Source organism: Grammomys surdaster, unplaced genomic scaffold, assembly GCF_004785775.1.
Source record: "Grammomys surdaster isolate TR1022 unplaced genomic scaffold, NIH_TR_1.0 130, whole genome shotgun sequence".
NCBI lineage: Eukaryota > Metazoa > Chordata > Mammalia > Rodentia > Muridae > Grammomys > Grammomys surdaster.
The window spans coordinates 854,257-878,154 of NW_021604588.1; the positions used below are offsets into that span (position 1 = coordinate 854,257).

Sequence of the window (23,898 nt, forward strand, 5' to 3'; positions counted from 1 at the left end):
GCGATGTCATGGGTGTTTTTCTTCCTTCCCTTTCTCCTTTATTTTAAAAATGGAAGACTGAGCTTGAGCTGCGCATGTGCTCTCCCGCTTCCCCATCCGCTCGTTCGTAGTTTTAGTCTTCACACTGAAACACAGGTTACTCCTCCTTCCCGTCTGCACTAGTTAACAGAGCATGCGGAGGCTGGGGAGCTAGCTTAGAGGACCAGCGCACTCACTGTGCAGGCTCGAGCACCCGAGTTCAGATTCTCCAGCACACAGAAAAGCTGGGCATGGATGCTCATGTCTGGCCTCAGCACCAGGCTTAGGTGAAGACAGGAAGCTCACTGGGACTCCATGGCCAACCTAGCCAGAAAACCCACAGGCTCCAAACTCAGTGAAAGATGCTGGCGACGGGAGGTAAATGACTGGTAGAGGGAGACAGCTACAATGCTCTCGGCTCTCCGCACACGCACACATATGTGTGCATTTGCACGCGTGCACACACGCACTTAAAAACTATTGACGTATGAACGAAACAATTTGCAGTTGATACCTGCTGGGTATCAGGAAAAGAATCCATGGAGTGTCACTGTGTATGTCATCTGCACTTAGAGACAGGCCATGCCCAGGGGTTGTTGGCCAAAACACAATGGACTCCTTTTTTTTTTTCTTCCTCTTTTTAGTCTCTTCAGATTTTTTTTCTTTCTTTTCTTTTTTTTGTGAAAGGGGAGAAAGAACATGAGGTTGTTAAATAGGGAGATGGGGAAGATCTGGGAGGAATGTAGGGGGGAGGGAGTATATGATTAAAATATATGAAAAAAATTAAATAAAACAATTTTAACATTCCCGAGATAGACATCTGCCTAGGGCAGAGAAAGCCGGCAGCTGCTAGAAGGTCGGAGTTACGGACTGTTACAGCTCAAGGCAGCCCCGTTGGAGTGCCTGCCAAGCCTGGGGCTCAAGTCCTAGTGCTGAGTCAAACCAGATGCGCCTGCCTGGAGTCCTAACACACAGGAAAATGGAGAGGAGGGCCAGGTTTTCAATGCCCCTGCCTAAGCTTCCTAAGCAGCTGAGGTTATAGGCCTTTGCCTGAAGACTGCAGCATGAAGCCTAAGAGAAGCACCAGCACGGGGCTGGAGAAGGCTCAGCACTGAGAGCCTGCGCTCTGCAGAGTCCTGTGCTCTCTCCCCAGCACACCGCTGCCTATAAGTCCAGTTTCGGGGGATCCCATCTCCTTTGCTGGCCTCTTGGGCACTAGGCATGCACAGGTGTGCAGATGCTCACATATAAACCTTAAAAAAAGAAATTAACCATCAGTTACTGTTGAAGCCCTATAGTCCCCAGCTATTCCAAAGGCCGAGGCAGGAGGATTTAAAAGTCAAGGCCAGCCCGATGAACTTTAGTGAGACCTTCAGTGAGACCGTATCTCCAAAGAGAGGTGGGTGGTAAGGTATGAAATGGTACAGGGTAAAGGCACTTGCCATCAGGCCCGATGACCCATCCAATCCTGGGAGCCCACATGGTAGGACATGGGTACCATGGCACATGTATACCCACACACATGCAGACTAAGTAAGTATAATATTAATATATATAAAATATAGAAAAAAGGCTAGGGATATAATAGTCAGAAGTAGAGTGCTCATCTAGTAAGTGTGTGAGAGCAAGTTCAGTCTCCAGTACTAGAAAAAAAATCTCACTCAAAGATACTGATGGTATCTTTGACTGGACCACAGGTTTTTGGTTCAGGGAAGATGCCAGTGTAACATGAGTAAAGGCAAGCAAGTATCTCACTAAAGCTGTCTCTCACCTGGCATGCTCCTCAGGAGCCATCCAACTTGGTTTATGAAACAAGATCTTCAGCTGGGGCCTAGCAGACTCCAGGGACCCTTCCACCTCTGTCTCCCCAGCTCCGGGGTTACAGATATCCATCACCACAGCTGGCAAATGTGTGTGCTGAGAATCAGGTCCTCGGCACTGGGGGCCTCCTGATAGAGCCAGCTCCCAGCTCCTAAAACATCAGACTCTTCAGTACCTAACTAAGGTAAAGCATGGATGACGGGTGCCTGGTCTTGACCATGTCTCAGAGTTGCTAATAAAGTCTACTGTTAAGTCAGGAAGTCTGATCTAGGCCTGGGCATAGTTGCATAGGCCTGTAATCCCAGCCACTCAGGAGGCTGAGGATTGTGGCAAGTTCAAGACCAGCCTGGGCTAATCTAAGATAATAATTCTGGTCCAAGAGCTCAGGAAGTCAGCCCCATTGATATTTGGATTTTGTTTACAAGAAAACTGAACAAACTGCTGATTGTCATAACCCAAGAAGACTTGGAGACTTGGTCGTCTGTGGCAGCAATGATCGCAGTGCAAGGGCACCTACCACATCCACATTCCTCCTGTGTTAGCTCCTGAGCTGGGTGGAGGCTGGTGAACTTGAGGGGTCACAGGGCTGAGGCTGGCCCTCCCCAGAAGCTTTTGTGGTCCCCAGGTGGGATGGGCCTGCTGCTTCAAGGTCGCTTGTAGTCCATGACATGCTGATTTGCCTTATCTCTCAGCTAGAGCTGACTCCATTCAAGAGGTGTGGGCATCCCAAAGCACAGAGCAGGCCTCCCCTCAGTGCCTGGCACCCGGCCAGAGCCCCAAGGGCAGCCCCACACTGTGACAGAGGCCTGAGCCCAGATTGCAGAAGGACAAGACAAAGACAGGCCTGGCAGGTGCCTGGGCATCTGCAGAACAGTCCCGGATGCCCTCCAGGACTGGCAGGGCAGCTGTTGAGCCCTGGCTCCATGGGCACAGTATCTGAGCCAGTCCCAGCAGCTCCCTTCCTGGGCCCAGCACAGCAACCTGGCCAAACCCACAGCCTTTGAGAGCTGAGAGGAGTTTGCCAAGGAAGGCTGCCATTTCTGAGCAGGTGTTCTAGCTGCACTGGAAAGAGACTTCACAGAGCTGGGTGGGAAGGGATCTGGGGATGGTAGGGGCTTGTGAATAGCTCCAGAATATTCCTGGGGATAGAAGAAATGGCTTGGGCAGGTGCACCAGGACAGACCAGTTGTTGCCAGGTAGGTCTGAAGGATAATTGCATTGAAGAAAAGTCACAGTCTAAAGGCCCTGACTGCATGATTGTGTGAGAGGTAAAGGGAGAGGGAACCAATGCCAGCACAGTGTCACAGTTTGCTCCCAGGACAGACACTTCTCTAATCCTTGTAAAGGTTGCCAGGCAGTAGGTAGATGGAAGAGAGTCAGCAAAGGCCACAGATAAATAGGAGAAATGAAAATGTGTGGAACTGGGGCCCAGTGCCAGGGCAACCAAGGCTGGGAACATCAACCGTGGTTAGCCCTCCTCCCCGAGCCACTGTGACTGGCCTGGAAGTCCACTTATGTCATCACATCTGCTTCCAGGTCTGTGGCTTCTCGGTAACTTTGGTCTATAACCTTCTCTAAAGACCATGCCTGGGTTTCATCAGTTCTACCCACTCAACAACCCAAGGTGGTACAGAACTTGTCATTGCCCTGTAGGAGGAACTCTGCTTCCCAGCCCTCCCCTCAACACATCCTAAATGTCAATTAGAGTCAGAAATACGACCAGAGAAAACCTCTCTCCTGCAGGTGGCAAGGTGGAAAGTTGGACCTCATTTTCCCAGAGGACCTCAAAGCACCCCGTACCTGTGAAGGTCAGCAGATCGGGTGGCACCGCTGCCTGCTGCTGCACCCCCTAGCTGGAGCCGTGCTTGTGTGGCTCATCCCTGCATGCACACACGTGGGTCCAGTATGTGCATTTGCCTTCCCATTTGCCTTGGTCAACTTTAGCCTGCACACCCCTCCTGCACCCCAGGCTGCCCTGGTCTCTCCTAGGCACCTTTCCTCAAGGGGTTCTGCTCAGGTGCCCCTCTCTCACCCTCCACTAAATTGTCCTCCAGAGCAGACTGAGCTCTTCATCCAGGCCACTGCATACAAGGCTGTGGTGTCCCCAGCCTGGCAGGAGCAGGCCCTCTGGGACCATTCCTCAATGACCAGTAGCTTTGAAGGTACTGCAGCTGACAACTAACTGGCCTGTCACCTGTCCCGACCCTCAGGGCCACCTCTCCTTGCCGGACTTGCACTCTACTCTACTGTTGTGTCTTAGGATGTATAGCAGAGCTGTGGCAAAGCCGCCTCTGGCTGGCTGGCACAGCGAGGGTTACCTACCAACCACAAGTCCTATGACACACCTGTCTTTTCTCCAAGGTGAACCCAGCACCAGTAGTGCCTGGTGACAGGAATCCTGCTCCCAGCTCCTACAGGTCCTGTGCAACCTTAGAGACACACCTTAGAGGTCATCCAGTGTCCTCTTCCTGGAAGCACAGCATGAGTGAAAATAGTGCCTTCTGAGCTCCCCTGCAAGGTCCACCCATCTCTGCCCTGCGACCCCTTAGGAGATCATAGCCTGTCTGAGGCCAAAGTTGGTACTTTCTGTTCTGTGGTCCCCAATACCAACTGCTTTCTGGGGATTTAAGGAATGCAAGTATTCAAGGGCAGACACACATCTTTGTATAGGCTGTGTGTTTTGCCCAGGTGATGGTATGGTATTCTTGCCCTTCCTTGTTCTCTGTGTTATTGTAGTCTTCCTCATTTCCCCCACCCCTCCAGCCTGCACCAGACCAGGCTTAGGGCAATTAACTAAGTTCTAGAAGGTTCTGATGATGCAGTATCTGGAGAAGGACTAAAACCACACCAGCAGCTCTCTAGGTAAAGCAGATGACAGACACCAGACAAGAGGCTGGAGAGGGCAGCGTGCTCACCCTACCCCCCCAACCCCCAGACAGGTCAGGGAAAGCATCGCTTTATCCCAGGGGAAAGCAGAGGCCACAAGGTGCCTCAGACTCCAGGTCAGAAGCAGGGGAGACTATTGCTCTATACATTCTCACATCTGGGTTCTGTTCTTTTCCACCACTGGAGGAGGAAAATAGGGGAAGGTTAGAGAAGATAGGTGGACCTCATGCCAGGCAGACAGGGCTGGGGACTTGACACCAGCATTGGCACTGAGCTGGGTTTCCCACCTCTGAAAGGACAAGAAGCAGGACTCTCCTGATAGGCCCCTTAAAGACTAGGGTACACCAGGCCTGGCCAGCAGAAACTCCCGCTACTCCAGCCTTCTCCTGTCACCTTCCAGCCACAGCCCCTTCACTGTATTTCTCCAGAAGACAAGTGACCCCACTATACAGGAAGCAGAATGACTTTTGCTGCTGACGCTATTTCCAAGGTGAAATTTCTTCAGTGGCAGCTCCAGGCTAGGGAATAGGCAGCAGGGCAAGGCTTCTCAGCCTTCCTAATGCTGTGACCCTTTAATACAGTTCCTCATGTTGTGGTGACCCACAACCATAAAATTATTTTCATTGCTACTTCAGCACTATAATATTCCTACTGTTATGAATTGAATGGAAATATCTTTGGAGACAGGTTTGCCAAAGGGGTCGCAACCCACAGGTTGAGAACCACTGCTGTATGGGGTCACCAGGATTTTCCCTGGGCTGTAGTTTCTGCAGGGAAGGGATGGGCAGATTTGTCTCTGGGGTACTCCAGTGCCCTCTTTATGCCCTGAGGTTTCATGCACTTGATATGCTGGTTACTATGCCCACCTGTTAGAACCCCCCTCCTTCTGCCTTTTCTCTAGCCTAGGATAGTCCTAGCCATCCAGTCTGCACTCTTGGGGCTCTGAGACACTCCCCCACTTCTCTTCCTCTCCTCAGCCTCTGGGGCAGGAGCAGCAGGGTTTTGACTGACTTTTCCCCATCTCCTCCCCAGCCAGGACAGTTTCCTCTGTCACCTCTCCACAGGCAATACTCGGTCAGTCTTCCTTGTCCGATAAAAACTGTCTGTGACACTCATGTCACCCCAATCCACATGAAAGCTGTTTTGTTGTTTTTAACCATAGTTGGCACTATGGCAAGTTTCAAACTGGCAGTGAGCCGCACACTCCACCCTACCACACACCTAGCCCAGGGTTCTTAGCTCTGTTCTCTCCAATCCTCAGCCTTGCCAGGGTTCCTCTCCTGACTGCAGAGCCTTTTGCATCTACCATTGCCATGACCCTACCCCTGCAGGCCTCCACATGTCCCCTCTGAATGTCCCCTGGCCATACCTGTACCCTTTCGCCCCTGCCTGTCCCAGGCCTCTTAGGACTATAGAGACGAAATGAAGACAGAATCCAGCAATTCCAATGGAAGTGGCTTCGGCTTTTTAATAACTTAAGACTGACACCTGTCCAGGCATCTAGAGTCCTGAACCCTTGAGCAGGGGCTAAGCTGAGCAGGCTGCACTATGCCTAGGTGGGGTGGCCACCCCCAGCTCACAGCCTCCCTGCCTGCTGCCCACCCACAGCTGCCACCAGGGAGGTCTGGATAGGAACCCTGCAGCTGGGGGACAGCCAGACACCAGCTGCAGCCGTCTCCAAGCTGGACAAGAGAACAAAGACGAAGGCCCGCCCAGGCCAGGCTGCAACAACTTGGGTCTAGGCAGGGGTGGAGGCAAAGGACTGGCTGGGCCTTAGTACCATGGCCACACTTGCTGCAAATGGCAATAGTTTCATTTTTCAACTTTGTGTTGGTCATAAAAATCTCTAGTAATTCTTAATATTCGGCTCCCAGAATTGCTCAGAAGTTTGCATACTCAGGAGGGGCACAGAGCTCCTGACAGGCCATACTTTACAGAACACAGTTAGGAATATGTGTTCCTGGCTGTCAGGCTGTGCCAAGATACTGAGCCCTTTCTGGATCATAAGCAAAGTGTCACATGGAAAGCAGGCAAGCCACAGCTGAAAGGAATGGGGCACAAAGCCAGAGTGGCCACGCTGTCTCTGGTGTGCTGGGGGCTGGGAAGCCTTCTCGGTGAGCGTGGCCAGAAGCTGAAGCCAGCTCTCAGGGACCAACCCAAGGATCAGTCAGTTGCTGTCCTCTCTCCCTCCAACAAAGGAACATGACCACTCTGTGAAGGAAGAAACCAGGATTTTCTATCCCCAGACCTGTATAAATTAGTAACCTTAACTGCATGTACACACAAGGTTCTTAGCCTCTTCCTGCAGGTGGTGGATCAGAACAGCTTCTGATCTGTGAACTACATTTTCCATTCACATGTTAACTCTGGGTGGCACATTTCTAGCCCCTCCTGCTGTGTGTGTGTGGGTCAGGGGTCCTGAAGGAGTGTCAGCAAGAGCAGCAGTACTTCAGGGTCATCGGGGAACAGGCCTTTGTCTCAAGACACGAATTGACAAGCTCTCCACATGAGCCAGTAGCTCTTTGATGTGAGCCAAGCCCAGCCCAGCAACCTTGGCCCCGTTCACCTCCAGGATCTCATCCCCTACCCCAAGCAGCCCTGAGTACAGCTTGGCAGTATCCAGGTCGGCCATGGCCTGCACATAGAGCCCTGCAAAGAGAAAAGGAGGAAAGGGGGGTGAGAAATCATGCAGGACACAGTGACACGCGCCTCACAACTCATGTCATGTGTCCCTCCCCACCCCCTGCCCCCTGCCCCATTCATTTCTCTGTGGCCTCTTTTAAAACAGCAAAACCCATGCAAATGATACTTGAAGACATTATTTGTCTTCAGTTTAGTAGGAAGGAACTAATCTTATCCTTTTCTGATATCAGCTTTTAGGATGTCAGTGTGTGCCCTGCACTGTGTTGCTTAGGATCCATAAACAGCCCAAGGGCCAAGACAGGGGACGAGTCACTAGAGTAACAGATGCGGCTGAGACCGAATCTCCTTCATAGTACTATCCGGGATTGTCCCTGGCCTCAGGGTCACTCACAGAGTTCCTCACTTGGGATTTGGTGGCATGTGGCCAAAGTCCAGGGAAAATAGATGCCACGTCTACAGCTTGCTTGCCTGTTTCTTGTACCTTTCCCTCTAACACTCCAAGAGGCTCGCCCTGGCGAGCACGATCATTCCTGGGGTTGTAAAATGATCAAGCCTGTCAGGGATTTGTGGCTGGCTCCCAGGAAAGTCACGTTGTAGGAGAGGCTATGGGGGCTTGGGCTGAAAAGGCAGGACACCAGCTGCTGCTGTCATAGCAGTGTCCACCTGAGAGCTAGGCACCTTTTGGGTTCTCTGTCAGCTGCCCTGACCTGACAGCACACATGGGTAGGGTCCTCTGGGGGAAGTCTGGAGCCCACTGCCATTTTCTGCTCTGTGAGCATAGCGAGCCTGCTGGAGGACAGAGGGACAGCCTTTGTGGGTGACTTTGCTGCAGCTGATATTACAGTGGGACCTGGGAGCAGGTGAGCAGTCCTGACTCCTTCACCAGCTGGCTGAGAAGCAGTAACTGCCCACATGATGCCTTCTCCAAGGCCTTTTCCTAGTCAGGTGCTTAGCACGGGCAGGACGTCTGTTCCGGTGCCTCCATCTCTGCCTTGAAGCATCGTGGACTGTGGGAGGTACTACCTTGGCCTATGGACCCAGAGGATGCCCTGTCATTGTAGCCCTTGGGTCCCAGAGAAGCCAGGCTCTGAGTATGGAGTCTATAAATCCTTTACTAAAGGTCTGTGGCCATTTGGCTGATCTGAGGCCCATACACACTTCCTCTCCTGTGTGAAGTGTGGCTGTCCCTCTTGGTGCTTCTTGGCCAAGAGAGCCTTTCCAGTGAGGCTCTGTCTCTAAATCACCAAGTGCTTACAGTTCTTTGGCAGAAGGCTTTCCCAGCGGGATCCTGCCCTGCCCTTGATCTCCTTTCTCGGATGCTTGATCAGCTTATGGTGCTGGGTCTACAGGCTGGTGGCATGGAGAGCGGGAGCCACCCCTACCTCCCCATGTGAGCCCACAGGAGTGTTTGGTATGCAGCAGGAGAGGCAGGTGGGAAGGGATGACGAAACCCAGAAGAATGTAGCCAAGCCAGACCAGACGTTGACGTCACTCCAGCCATTTTGGGGAGACTTGGGTAGGCTTCCCAGCTGAAATCGTGACTGCGAGGCAACGCTGGCATTTGTGGTCTGCTGGAGACAGCCTTTGTTAAGGATGCTAGATGCCTACGTTGTAGTTAGAAGCAGAAGGCAGGGCCTGCTGTTTTCGTGGGTGTGGTGTTGGATGAGATACATGCTGGCATCCTGACTGACACTTAGCAAGGAGCCCGAGCAGCCCCAGGCCATGGCTCCTCTGAGGCTCAGGGGAACTGGGCCTAAGCAGCTAGAGGAGGGCTTGTGGTGGAGCACCAGTAGCCACTACATTGCCTAGTGTGAGACCCCTGTGTGACATCTGGTAGCCAAATACAGCAGCAAGAATGGGGCTCCACCTAGACAGCCTGGATGGTACTCAGTCTGGCTTCCCAAATGTCAGCTCCCTGTGTACACTGACATCTGACTCTCCCTAGGTCCAGACTAGGGGAGGCCCATGCCTAATCACACGTGTTTTCTCTCTCTGTCCTCTCTCTGCCTCTTCCACCCCTTTCGCAGGAAGTTCAGGTCACACTAACTGCAATTCAGCCAGATTGGAGCCCCTGGTCACCAACTCCATGGCCACCCTAGCACCAAATCAAATAGCACCTGCTATTTGATCTGTCTCCTGGACTCTGGAAATCAGTTTAAGGCCCTTCCCTGTCCCATTCACAGCATAGCTAGGTATCACCCCTCTGTTTTAAAATCTCTTCCAGTAGATGGTTCCTATCCCACTCGGTGAGAAAACTCCAGGTCCCTTGGGACAGGACAGCCTGCAGCCTCTCTGAGTGGGCTCCCAGCCTGATCTCCTTGTTTCCCTAACAGCAAGGTCCATGGTCCTTTGCACTTGGTAACCCCTCCTCCTGACTCATCTCCTGACTTCACATGGCCCCCGCCCTTCTGTCCTATCTCCATCAAGCGTCATCTCAAGCCTGTCGTCCCAGTACTGGCCATGCCTGTGTTATTTATATTTGCTTCTTGGTCTATTTCACTATGCCATGTTTATAATATGAAACATATGAAGTAAACATGTAGATCTGGCCTAGCACCCTTGCTGGAGTGCACACTCTGAGTTCTGAGGTCTGTGTGCTCCATGCTGGGCTGTAACCCCAGTATCCACGATACTTATTAGCAGGCACCTGACATACATATTAACTGACAGATGCCGAGTGATCAACAACAGGACAGGAGCTAGCACACACACTGTGCTGCAGACACAGCAGACATGGCAGCAGGAGGGCTTTCCTAGTCAAACAGCCTTGGCCTAGGAGACAGGAGAGCAGAATATCTCTCCTCTGCAGGGCCAGGCAGCACAGGCTCCTGGGCTAGTCTTTCCAAGTCATCCCTCCCTCCTCTGTCCACTCTCCCCCAGCTTAGCCTAGCCTGGAGGTAGCTTTCATAGGTTCTTGTACTCAAACGCATTCTGGACCATGGGCTTAGGCCTGGGCAAGTCAAGTTGCCACGAAGGATGCCTGGATGCAGAGGGATCAAGAACTGGTCAGAATGTAGTGTTAGTGTTATTGAATTAGGATCTAGTAGGCAACCCAGCCAGGCACCTGGAGCCAACATCCACCTGAACAAAGCCTCTAGGATCTGTGAGGGAGGGCTGTGGACAGGACTGCAGACAGGCAGGCCCACTCCGCAAGCCCAGACACACCAGCAGCTGGAGGACAGACGGTTACAATACATCAACCACATCAAAGGAATAGCTGAGAGCTGGCAAGCACAGACAGTTCCTCTGCCCCTCTGGAAGAGCCTTAATGGCTCTGGTTTCAAGATGTCACAGGACAGCAGGGGGACAGTGGAGTCTAATCTGTCAGCTCCACCCCCTCAGCAGTGGGGGCTCCTGGGACCTGGCACCCAGGAAGAGCTTCTGGAGGGACGAGGGGAGCTTTTCTCCATTGCCCAACCAAAGCCTAGAAGGCACTTGACCATACTCCAGGTATTTTGCTAAGGCTCATACCTGAGTCTCTACGGCCACTGCCATAGGCCACACAGAAACCAAAGGTGCCGTTTGGGGGTCGCTGCAGCTGCAGCTGGCTTGTGCCATCTGGGAACACCTCCACCACGCGGCCCACAGTCCGAGCCAGGCTAGGGGCACCCACATCTTCCACACTGAGGGCACGATGCGGAAAGGCCTTGGCTGGCCTGCAAGGAGACCAAAGACAGTAACAGTGGGGTTAGGTAACACAGCCAGTTTTTTCTTGGCCCTAAGGTGACCTGCATCTCTGAGGTAGGAATCTGACACTAGGGGCTGGTTTCTCTGACCCAAGCCAGCAAAATAAGCTCCCTAGGGTGGAGACAGGCAGTTTCCACGTCTGCTGGCGGCTCCTCAGGCCAGAGAACCTTAAAGCAAGGACAGTGGTCTCTAACATGTTTAGAAAGAGACCTCTGAGAATCTGAGGAAAGCTATCATTTTATATAAAGTTTTCAGGAGCCCTTCCCCCACAACATCCTTCCATGAAGCCCTGAGTAAAAGCAGATTGCCATGAGGACCTGGGCCAGGAACAAGAGCTTCTTTGGGGGTTCTTGTCTGGGTGTTTAGTGTTAAATTCTGAACGCTGATTTCAGGGTGTCATTGGACAGCCAAGGGAGAGAGGCTTCAAGCCTGTGCCTCTTGGTGCTCACCACACATGGCAAGGGCACAGGGGTGTCATTCTGAGATGTCTGTGTCGCTCCGTCTCTCCACATTGGAGATTGGTGAAGGGCAAGATTCGGTTACTCTGCTCCACTTCCTCTTAGAAAGACAAACGGGCTCAGGGCTGTGGTGCCACTCTGAGTTTATTCTTTGGGTCACTTGTGCCACGCTTACCTGCTGGGTGTAGTGCTGTCCTCTGACCCCTCTACCAGGTAGAGGCTGGACCGATCTCCTTTGCCACCTAGCAGAGAATGGAGGTTCTGAAAGGAAGCTGCTTTCCGATGCTGATGGGAGGGTGACACCTAGTGGTGAAAGCTCAGTATTACAGGTGAGAAAACCTGCCTGGGAAAGGGTCTCCACAGAGGATTTGCTGGGAACCATAAACCTGAGGTCACTCCAAGAAAACAATGGTGTGTGGTGCAAGCTTTGGTCAGCACACCTGGGCGCCTAGCAAGACTGCCATTTACCCCGTGTTCTCTCCCCTCCTCAGCCTTGGAAATGAAAGGCTCCAATGCCTTAGAGCAGCACTTCCCACCCCCTGGGTTGAGGCCTCTGGAGGGTTGAACAGCCTTTTCACAGGGGTCACATATCAGATACCCTGCATATTTTTACATCAACATTTACATTATAACAGTAGCAAAAATAATTTTATGATTGGGAGTGACCATAACGTGAGGAACTGTATTAAAGGGTCACAGCATTAGGAGTGGTGGTAGAGAACAGAAAAGCTCCAAGCTCCTAGCACAGAGCAGGAGTCCCAGAGGCCTGGTAGAAGTGAGTGTGCCGAGGTGATTTGCTAAAGGAGAGGGGGAAGTTTAGCTAGTGCCTTGTATCCACTGGGTACACTAGCTACTGAGACAGTATTGGGGTATAGACATATTCCAGTGAGGGGAGAGAGACATGGACATGGAAGTGCTGTGTGAGAAGGCAAACAGCAGGTGCCCCTCAGCCTAAGGACTGTGGTGACTTCTGAAGGAGCCACACCTTGAGTACCGCGGAACGAATAGACAGGAGGTAGGGACAGTAGAAGCAGTCAGGTGCAGGTTCAGTCAGACTGTGTGATCTGACTGTAGGCACAAAAGCGTCTACTCAGGAGAGGCCGGGAGTGTTCTGGGAGAGTGAGGAGATGTAAAAACAGCAGACTGTGAATCCCCTCACAACACTGCTGGTCTCAACTTTATCCTGACCATGATAAATGTCTAAAGATGGATGCATTCCCGGCAAGGCACAGTTGTATGGCCAGGTTTGTGCATCCTCAGAAAAACCACCATGGAGGCCACATGGAGAAAGACCAGGACAAAGAGGCCAGTCGAGGCTTGCTGTGACATCACAGATAGGAATTATTAGGGCATTGGAGAGATGGCTAGGCAGTTAAGAGCACTGGCTGCTCTTCCAGAGGACCCAGGTTCAATATCCAGTACCCATATACCTGCTTATAACCCCGGTCCTAGGGGAATCCGATGCCCTCCTCTGGCTTCTGTGAGCATGCACAAGATGCACAGACATATATGAAAGCAAAACACACACACACACAGACACACACTACTCCTTTTTAGAAAGAAAAGAAGGAAAGAAGGGAAGGAGGAAAGAAGGAAGGAAACAAAGAAACAAAGAGAGAAAAGAAAGCGCATCTGGACTAACGCGTCACTGTGGTCAAGGAGTAGGTTAAAGAATGATCAGGGCACGAACTCTCCAGGAAACAGGCAACAAGGGAGAGAGGAGGAGGAGAGTAGGTCGTGGGTGGACAAAAAGAATTAAGGGGTGCTCACACACAGTAAGCACAAGCCTCCTGAGCCAGTTGTGAGGACGCTAGCTGCTCCCCACTTCTGTGACTTGGACTGCCCCCCTTCACTCCGTTAGACCGCACCACTGGGACCACAGCCTATTGTCCAGGGCCCTGGGACTCACCAGATGCAGGATCTGTAAGGACGGGGCTCTTTTCACTTTGGAGGTGCTGGTCTGTGGAGCCAGTGCTGAGGGCTGGAGCTGTTCCACGCTGTAGCTTCGGGATGGGCCAAGTCTGGGCCGGGGACTGTGGCCCAGGGCTGAGAAAAGCTTTCTGAGCCCCAGGGTGGAGGTAATACTACCCCTCCTTTTCTTGTTCCCATCAGAATGGGCATCTGAGGGTGGCTTGTACCCTGCACTGGCCTCAAGACTGGCTTCATGTGATGCTCTGAAACATAAAGGGAGGGGGAGGGTATGACTGGAGAAAGCTTCTAGGAAGGCAAGAGCTGGCTGTATCCTATCCTGCATCTTAGGATTCCACAAGCTCCAAATGTACCAGTACCCATGTCCTTGGGGAGGATCTAACAATCAGGCTGGAGCAAGGAGGGCCACGCAGACTCTGCCAGGTGCCCCGTGAAAGTAGCTTCGGGAAGAACAGTCCAGGATAGCCCCTGCCATAGCACACAGCTGGGGGTCACAGTTCATTCACTCCACTCTTCCAGATGTCTCACAAGCCTCCTATCTGTCTGCCCTCAGCTAAGGGGTATAGAAGCTTAACAACAGACCACACGGAGAGGAGAAGCCATTCACAGCGATGTGTAGGGGGAAGCAGTGTGTGAGTAGATACTTATTTTAAATAGTTTCCAGGGGAGATGTCTTTGGCAGAAAACAATCTTTCTACCAAGGGCCGATGACAGGAAGGAATCAGGCCATTAAGCCGGAAGTGAGAGCTGCAGGTGCACAGAACAGCTGGAACTTCTGTCTGAGCAGAAACAAGTTTGATGTGTTCAACGACAGCAGCCAGGGAGGGAGGGAAGCGGGAAGAGGTGTGCCAAGCAGGCAGGCAGGCAGGCAGGTCCCACCACGCCAAGCACTGTCAGCCTCGGGAAGAGGAGAAGAGACGATTGTGGGGCTTTAAGTAGGACAATGATACCATTTAATTGGGTTTTAAAAAAATATTCCCTCATGCAGCTAAGAAGTGAGGCAGCTTAGGCCAGATGGTAGAGAGAGGGGTTGGGGGCTGGGAGGGCTGCCGGTGGGTAAAGTGGGGAAGGGCAGGGGGAGGCAGATTCGGGGTCTAAGCTGTGGAGACAGCAGCATGGCTGCTGGGAAGGGCTCGTGGGAAAAGCAACCGGAGTTTTTATTGAGGGGGCAGCTAGATACGTGGGAGAGATGTCCAGGAGGAACTGGCCAGACAGACCGAGCATTCTGGCAAGCATCCAGCCCTGTCTGGGCCATAGGGAGCCTGTGCACTGCCATGTGGTCACAGGGTACGGTCTGGGCTGGGAAAGCCCTTACAAGTACCAGGTTTCCCTGGGCTCTGAACATGGTCCAAGGACGTCCTAAGGCAAGGCCTCAGATGGTTAGGCATCAGCTGAAGCAAAGAAGGTAATCAGTTTGCATCCTGGGAGCACCTTGAGGGCTGTGGCTCTCAGCTGTATCATTTGTAACTGGGGCTCAAGGGTGGGCAGACGACTCAGTGCCTCAGTGAGGTACGTCAGATAAAGAGAACTAGAAACGGTGGGGTTGGGAGTAGGTAAAGTGCCTGGCATATAAGTCAGATACCCAGTACCCATCTAAAAGCCAGGCCATGGCAGATCACATCTATAACCCCAGTTCTGGGAGGCAGAGACAAGTGGGTTTGGGGTTCAAACACAAGGTGTGGAGCAACTAAGATTCCCCAATGTTAACATCTGGCATATATATATATCCATGTGTCCCCAGACACATGTGTACTCCCTACCCCCATGAATACATATATACAACACACACACACAGACACACACACACCACAAGATTAGGAAGGGTGGTTTAGGGCACCAGGATGTGGTCTAGGAACCCTTCTGGGTTTGGAAGAGGAAGGCTAGAGATGCTTCTGCTCCAGGTGGTATGTCCCATCTAGCAGGCCCTATGTAGTCGAGGCTTGCTCCTGCTACTCACCCAGTGGGTATGTGGCCTCCAGAGCTGGATTGCGTCCTTTGTGGTCCTCCTTCCAGCTCCTGGCTTTGCTCAGGCTCCTCTGAGTTGAGGGAGAGGGTGATGGCTGTAGAATGGACAGTGGCGACATCCACTGACAGCAGAGAGTCCTGGAGTGTTCCTGTAACAGCCACAGCACCACTACAGCTACATGACTGTCCCCACAGTTCCCAGGGGGAAAGGCCCATTTCCCAGCCCGAGGGGCAGGAGTCTCTGGGGAGAGGTGGGAGACATAGTAGCAGAAGCAGTAGAAGCCCCAGGAAGCAGTTGGTGAAGGTGGCCAGGGCCCATCCTTGAGCATCTTCTAAACTGGAAATTTTGAGGATGAGGGTGGGGTCCTATGGACTACTGTCACACCATCACCCAGCAGAGCATCTAATAAGTATTTAAGTGGCAAGTTACTTGTGATAGGCCATGCCCATTCCGTGTCAAGGGACGCAGTCAAGAACTGGGGAACAATCTAAAACTGTCTCAGCTTTACTGTAGCTTTCATCTTGGGACCATTGCGTGTACTCAGTGATATGAAGGGTGACTGAACCCTTCACAGACTTGCCCTTGTGGTTCCCACCAGACAGGGTGCATCTTAACCCTCCTTGTCTAGACTAGAAAACATGAGTGTGGAGAGAGGAAGTGGTCACCCAGGGGCCCTGTCACTAGCAAGAGAATCCGCACTAAGTTCTCAAGGAGGTGTAGACCCAGGGTTCCCAGAAAGGTCACTGGGTCTCAGAAGGTCTGCAGGAAGTGGCTAGGTTCACACCAGCCACCAGCCTGGAGCCCACACAAGAGAGGGAGCCACAGCTGAGCAGGGTGTGGAGGGCGGGAGAGGAGTGGAGGCAGAACCTCAGGGAGAGAGGCTTTGTCTCGGCATCTTCACTGCTGTCCGCTGGGGTTACAGCAGTGGGGATCGGAGCCTGGGTCTGCAAACACACAGATCTGCCCACAGCATGACTCCTCCTCCCAAGGGCAAGGAGCATTGGCAGCCCTGCCCATCAGAATCTACCAGCAGGTCAGGCAGCCAGGGCCCGGGAGGGCTCAGAGCCGCAGCTTGCTGTAGCACTCCCCCTGCTGGTCACTGCATCCCACACACACGTGTGACCACAGAAAGCCTTAAGGGCAGGGAACCTGCTTGAGTAATTTTATGCATTCCCCACAGTGCCCAAGACAGGTTCAAGCTTGTACCAGGTGCCTGATCAATAGTGAACAAAACAGTGCAAGGCACAGAAGAAAGATGGTGGAAGAGGTGGTGACTGTCGGGTGACTCTTCTAAACAACAGTGGATTCCTCATGGTTTACAAGAGTCAAATTCCCACAAAGCCTGGCCTCCAGCCGCTGTGGACTGGAGCTTCCCTACATACCTCAGAGTTCCCAACAGAAAGAGGGCTCCATCTTCACTGAGGTCCAAGCCCCTGCTCCCCTTCCCCCAAACATAGAAAACTGGCTAACTTGCTCCATGCTCTTCCTAATTCTGCGCTTGGCCCATGCTCCCCTGCCTCCTGCTGGGGCTCTGAGGGACCCATAAGGGAGTGGCATGGGCCTTATCCTAAGGTGATTAAGTTGGAGAGCAAATGATAGCAATCCTTACCGTCTCCATTGCTCTCCAGAAGCAGCGCAGGCTCCTGACAACAGTGGTCCTTTTCAGATCTACTCCTGTGGACAGCCGCTCCGGAGAGCCCCTGCAGCCCTAGAGGGGCACTGCTGTTGTAGTTGTTGTTGGGCAGGTCCAGCAGTGGATGCTTAACTTGGGGGCTACAGGGCTGGGGCTGGGGTCGGGTGAGAACCACAGTTCTTGGAGGGGACAGAGGCAGGGGGCTATCCACATGCTCCACCTGGTGTTGCTGCCTGTGATGTCCCTTCTGGACTGATGTCCTTGGAGGCACAGGGCAGAGGGATTTCCTTGAAGAAGGAGGAGTTGGCACTTCAGGGGTGAGGGGCAAATTTGGCTGTAAGGCTGGGAGGGGTGCGGAGGGCTCTTCATGGCTCCGATGGAGGGGAGAGGTGCAGAGAGATTCCAAAGACTCCTGGCTTTCAGGAACTTGATCTGGTTGGCCTGATCCTGGGGACCCACACTTCTTGGAAAATGACACAGCATAAGCTGTCCTGCATGGAGTCCTGCAGTCCTCAGGGTGGGCCCAGTGACTTCCTAACTGTGGTCCAAGCTGCCCCTGGGACCAAGGCCTCTTAGGTTCCAAGGCAGGTTTAGGCACAGCATCTTCCTCTAGAAACAAAGTCCCCTGAGGTATGTGTCCACTGGCTTCTCTTACCTCCCCTCCTACAACTACATCATCAAGCTCGGGCAGGCGAGACCAGGCCTGAAGTCCGCAGGGCAGCTCTGTCTCAGCCTTTCTGAACCACTGGGGACCTCGCTGGGTCCTAGACCCATGCTGCCACTGCTGGGGGCTGCTGATTTGGATCTGCTCACCTGCCCTGCTGGGCTGAGAGGTCCTGGCATCGTTACTGTCTGTCCAGCTGTCTGAACTGTGGGTGCTGTCCAGGGCAGAGTCCTCCTCCTCAGGGTGTGTGGCAACAGTGTCTGTGATGTGTGTTTCCTGGATCCATTCTGTGTGGAGCCCTGAGAATGGGGAGCTCAAGCCATGGGAATTGCAGGGCCCCAGCAGTACTGCCTCTGCCTCACAGGCAGCCTGGAGACTCCGGAGGACCCTCAGGTCAGAGGCTGCCCTCCCCTCAGCAGGGTGATGCTCCGAGAGACAGCTGCCACAGGCTGGACACTTCCTCTCATTGTCCCATGTTGGTGGTGCAGGGAAGTTATTGTGGTCCAGGCAGCCCCCAGCCCTATGAAATGAGCTGTTCTCTACGCTGCGGTTAACGTAGCTGGTTAGGTCTGGTTTGGAGCGCAGAGGTCCTTGGTCCACAGCCTGTAGCACTGTACTTAGCACTTGACGCTGGCGCTGCTGAAGTCGGTCCAGGTACCGGAACTCAGCCTCGTGGGCAGACTCATCTTCAAAACGGACATGAGACAGGGGCATTCCTTGCTTGGGCCACTGCCCATTGCTGGGCTCTACACTGGAGGGGTCATTCAAGTTCCCATTCTGGAGGCTTTCTCTGTAGGCAGAGGTGGTCCTCACATCCGGGGCTGGGCTTCTCTGGCCATTTCTAGTGAACAGACAGGAGAGGAGTCACATGCAGGAAGGGGGACAGGGTGATCAGCACTGCCCTGGATGTGCTCTGGCCCAGGCCTCACCCCTCTGGGGCACTCTCTCCCATAGTGCTCGGTGGTACTGACAATCCACAAGGTTACCCCCAGTCAGCCTGCTAGGAAGACATGTGACAAGCCCCAAGTCCTGCAAGATGAGCACAACTCAAAACACCATAGTACACACTGCTCAACAAAACTGTTACAGGTTTATTTTTAACTTGGTCTCCACTGCTGGGCTCAGCATGAGTTAACAAGAAAAGCTACTAAACTAGGGACTGTGCAGAAGAAAGATGGCATGGCAGACTTTATGTACACTCTGTGTGTGTGTGTGTGTGTGTGTGTGTGTGCGCGCACGCACATATGTGAGTGCAGGGTGAGGAAATGGTCTCACTTGGCAGTGATGGACTGCAGAAACACGTACAGTCAGTTCTGTGTGAGGAGCTCTCCATATGGGGATTCAACCAATGACATAATAAAAATATTTGAAAATAAAACCCCATATCTGTGTATCTATACAGAACATGTAGGGACCTTATTCTCCTTGCCATCCCTTAAAAGCAGTGGTTCTCAACCTTCCTAATGCTCCAACCCTTTAGTACAGTTCCTCATGGTGTGGTGACCCCCAGCCACAAAATTGTTTTATTACCATTTTATAACTGTAATTGTGCTACTGTTATGAATAGTAATGTAATGATATGCAGGATATCTGATATGTGACCCCTGTGAAAGGGTCATTCAATCCCTAAAGGGCTGTGGCCCACAGGTTGAGAACCACTGAACAGTACGAAATAGAAGGGAGGCCCTAAATACTATGAAGTAGCTACCACTGCAAGGCACTTCTGTCACATGAAGGGGTGTGGGTAATCTAGGGATGTTTAAGGTGCACAGGAGGATGTGGCTAATCGAGGTGCAAAAGCTACACTCATTTATGTCAACAGCTTGACCATTTGTGGGCTCTGGTATCCAAGGGGGCTTAGAACCAGCCCCCTGTGAACACTGAGGACCAGTTTTAAGTGCTGCAAAGCCTCTGTGGGAAGAAGTCCCCGTGGGTATTCTGTGGACCTGGAAGTCTGGGACTTGAAGCATCCCTGACCTGAGGTTCCCACTCAGGATCCCTCAGGCCTTGCTGGGATGTTCTGCACATCAGCAGACCCTGGTGCCTCTCCTAAGACAACTGCAGAGCTCCTGCCCTAGTCCCACCTCACACACCCACGTCTGCCTTCGGATGTACACTGCTGTGCTGGGGAGTCTTCAGATCTGTTTTAGCTTTAGCTCTGGAAAGCACTAGCTGGTGGCCACATCCTGCTCAGCTGCACACAAATTCCATCTCAGGACCCCAGCAGCCAGGTAACAGAGTTAGGCAAATGGGCCCAGATCCAAGGCCCACACTTCTTCCTTTTCCCTCTGGACCTTTCCCCACTGATCCATGGACTGTCTTTGGGACTGACTTACATCACTCTATCCTGGCGCAGTGGCCCCTTATCCTGTTTCCCTCCTGACTTGGTCCCTCATGGAGTACAGCTGGCATCACAATACCCACCAACAGGGCATAGCGACAGACTTTGGGATAAACATGCAAGGCCTCCAATGTTCCCTATTCCTCTCCAGCTTTGGCTCCCATCCTTTGTAACTCCAAAGGCCACAAAATCACACACCTAACTACTGATGGGGTAATTAAATATGTGCCTCTCTCAATGCGACACTCAAATCTGTCTCTTTGAGCACGTGACTGCCTTTGATTAATACACTCCACTTTGCCCCACAAAGGTTCATCCTAAAATCCTTCTCTACCGAGGAAGTCAAGAGCTTGGCTGAACCTGAGCAGAGAGCTCTGAGTCCTCAGATTGTTCCAAGTACAGGCAGCATCTCCCATGGCTGCTAACACAACGGCTAATCTAATGTCAACTCGGTAGGCCCCAGCACCTAGATACTTGCTCAAACATTATTCTGGATGTTACTGCAGAGGACTTTTAACCTGACAGATTTTTGGATGAAGCAGGTTGCTGTAGGAGGAGCTAAAGTAGGAGGAATAAGGAGGGGAAGAGGAAAAGGAAGAGGAGGAGCTAGAGAGGGCAGAGATATAGGAGGATGAAGAGCCACGCAGGTATGGAGAGCAGTCCTGGGTAACAACTTATATTTAGGTTAGCTAATTGGGAAACAACTCTAATTGTATGGGCATATTGTTATTGAGGATTACCAAACATATAAAGCATTTGATTAATATTTAAGCATTAGAATCTCATTTTCATACCGGGTACCGCGTGCATGGCGGGATGGTCTGGGCAATCCCCAGCCTTGCGGAGACAGCGTGGAAGATTGGCAGAGCCATCTCCCATGCTGGCATCTCATGGGTGGCAGGACTGGTGTTTCTTGCTGGCCGTTTCTAGCTTTGGCGCACATGGCCTCTGGCTGCGGAACATGGTGGCTGAGCTAGGCAGAGCTGCCTCAGCTTAGATAATGGGCTTGACAAGCACCCGTTTTAACAGGTTACCTTCCATCATCTGATAGACTTCATCTAGCAGTTGAAGGCCTGAGGAAAACCAAGGCTGACCTCTGAGCTCCCTGGAGCAATAAGGGATTCTGCCTGCAAGCTGACTTTGACAGTGAACTGCTGGCCTGTCCTGCGAGTTTGGGATTTGCCAGAATTCTACATGTCTGGGAGCCAACTCTTAAAGTGAGCCTCTTTATATACAGACACATCCTGATGGTTATGCTTCCCTGGAGAACTCGGAATAAATACCCCTTGATGATGTGTCCCTGCTCTGAACACCTGGCTATCACAGAGTCAGATGTCAGCGTTGGAAGGAAAGTTCTGAACAACAGCAAACACGTGCTATCTCATCAGCACAGAGGTGGGACAAGCTGGGCAGCCAGGTCTGTACAACACAAGCATAGCTCACTGGAGATTCTGTGCCTGGCTCAGAACCACCCCTTCTACCTCCTGGGATCCAGGGCCTGCTTTGCTGGAGTGAAGTGGGGTGTAAGTTCTGGTAAAGAAAAAATAAGTCTGTTCTCAGGGTAATACAGTACTAGTCTGTGTTCCATGAGCTCCAGCCATAGCCTTAAATTTATACACAGATGAAAAACTGAGCCATTTCAGAATTCATTTCAAAGAGAGAAATGTTATTTTTATTATAAAAGGAAAAACAAAAGCTGGGTCTGGTGATACATATTCCCAACCTTAGCATTCAAGAGGCTGAGACAGGAGGATTCTGAGTTCAAGAAAGTCTAGGCTACAGAGTGAGATCCTGTCTCAGAAACAAGACACTGATGGGCATGGTGGTGTACACCTTTGATTCCAGCACTTGGGAGGCAGAGACAGATGTGAATGTCTGTGAATTCAAGACCATCCTCGTCTACACAGGGAGCCAGGCCAGCTAGGACCACACAGTGAGATCCTGTCTCAAGAACAAAATAAAACAAGACAAAAATCCCACAAAACCTACTTCATCATCATAATGAGAATAAAATAAAGATCTAATCGTGAAAGTCTTCAATGCAATTATTCAGACTCCAAGCCCCGGGCAGCCACACAGACACAGGCACAGAAAAGCAGGGAGAGGCCTCGGGAGACGTGCATTTGAGGCAGTGAAGCCAAAAGCAAAGTCCAGAGCTGCTTTGCCTCTCAAGGCGAAGCCCCTGGAGGACAGGATTCTAGCTGAGCTCAGAGCCTCCGCTGCAGTGATGAAGTTGCATGGCCTTTGGGAGGAGAATCCCTTCCCACGAGCTCCATGGCAGTGCTATCCTAGACATACAATGGTTTTGCTGTTTGCAAGCTCCACAGTCACACACAGCCTCTGGTCACACGGGACAAACCTCTCCAGGGTATGCTCTCAGGATTAAGAATACCAACCTGAGCCTGCCTTCCCCCCCACCGCCCCCCCCCCCAGTGGCGGCCGCTTACACTTCCAGGAGCTGCTGGATTGCTATTTGAATTGGTTTCCGGACAGCACATCTGTTTCCACCTCTCCCTCCTGGGAAAGGCCAGGATCCAGGCTCTCCTGGCTGCCTCTAGGTAAGCCTAGGCTGAAGAGAGCCTTCTACAGATTGCTCTGCCTGCCCTTCCTCCCTCATCTTTTGCCAAGCTGTTCTTTGGAAGGAGTGATAAGGAGGGGCTGAAGGCAGGACCTCCTGCTTCTAGCTGAGGCCTGGGGCCTGCATGGCATCACCATGTAAACTCTGCCTGCCCTCCAGGGTGAGCCGACAGAGCGTAACCTTTGGAAGCAGCTGCAGCAAGCCATCTGGTGCAGATTTTTCAGCTCTACCCTCTGAGGACTCACCAGCGCTGCCAAGTCATAGTAATTCTTTTCTGGACACGGCAGCTGCTGAAGTAGGTCACCTTGCATTTTTATAGCATTTTTATAGCCAAGAAAGAGGGAAGCTACTTCACAATAGCTACTGGGGTGTTAAGACTAGCTGGAATGAACTAGAGAAGGAAGTGTCCAAGAGGACAAAGCACACTGAGTCTGCTTTGCAGAACCTTGCCTATGTGTGCCTCACTACTCCACCACTCCAGTGTAATTCCACAGAAAACTGGGCAGGAGTGCTTGGGCGGCTAAGACATCTCTCTGGATATATGGAAAACAAGGATACCTCAAAGAAGCCACTGTTCCAGTGAGCCCTCTATAGTTAGAGGGAGACAAGGACACATGTGGAAAGGATAACCTGAAAGGCACATTTACTGGGATTTGGGGTCTCTTGTGCCCCAGTTGTAAGGGTCACAGTGACATTGAATAGAGAGGCTCTGCTTGTAACGGAGTCGTGGCAGTGGTCCTGTGAATGTCCTGAGACTTCAGTGAGCCGGTTCAGTATCCCCCGTCAAAGAGCACATAACTTGGTTTTGCTAAGCATAGTGATGAAGAAGACAAACAGATTCAAAATGCCCACCATACTATGAAGCCATAAGCTTTGCCATTTGCAGAGGTGGGCCTGCTTGGGCCTGGCAAGATCTGGCATGGCCTGACAGCTCAGACTAGCATGACTAGTGGCTGCATTTGTGTGTGGGAGAATGCCATGAGTGAGTAGCTCTGTAAGGTGTACCATAAAAAGAACAAGCACAATGCTGGGAACAGGCATGTGGCTTGGGCAGTCAGAATGACGTGCTAGTCCAAGACTTCCGGACCCTCCTCTCTTCAGTCTCTTCACGCTGGCTGCACTTACCCTTGCAGCTCCAGCAGGATTAATTCACCACAGTACCCACATCTCCAGTTCTGGCCTCACCTCTGATGATCCTGTATCCAGTGGTTCAGTGAACATCTCCCCTCTAAAGCCCAGCCCTGAACCTAGGCATTGCTCTTGGCTAGAGGCCC

The 23,898-nt window shown here is 52.0% G+C and overlaps 1 protein-coding gene across 1 annotated transcript in view; it reads right to left on the minus strand.

Moving 5' to 3' along the window:
• Window positions 1–6,466: 6,466 nt before the first annotated feature.
• Kiaa1614 (KIAA1614 ortholog) overlaps window positions 6,467–23,898 on the minus strand; it is a 30,266-nt gene continuing 12,834 nt past the window's right edge. Inside the window, exons 5-10 of the mRNA XM_028759720.1 lie at window positions 17,018–18,546; window positions 15,400–15,556; window positions 13,423–13,687; window positions 11,689–11,816; window positions 10,840–11,024; window positions 6,467–7,374 (exon numbers count right to left, since the gene is read on the minus strand). Of these exons, the coding sequence (XP_028615553.1) occupies window positions 7,181–7,374; window positions 10,840–11,024; window positions 11,689–11,816; window positions 13,423–13,687; window positions 15,400–15,556; window positions 17,018–18,546 (2,458 nt within the window). The 3' untranslated portion in view covers window positions 6,467–7,180. The remainder of the gene's footprint in view (window positions 7,375–10,839; window positions 11,025–11,688; window positions 11,817–13,422; window positions 13,688–15,399; window positions 15,557–17,017; window positions 18,547–23,898) is intronic.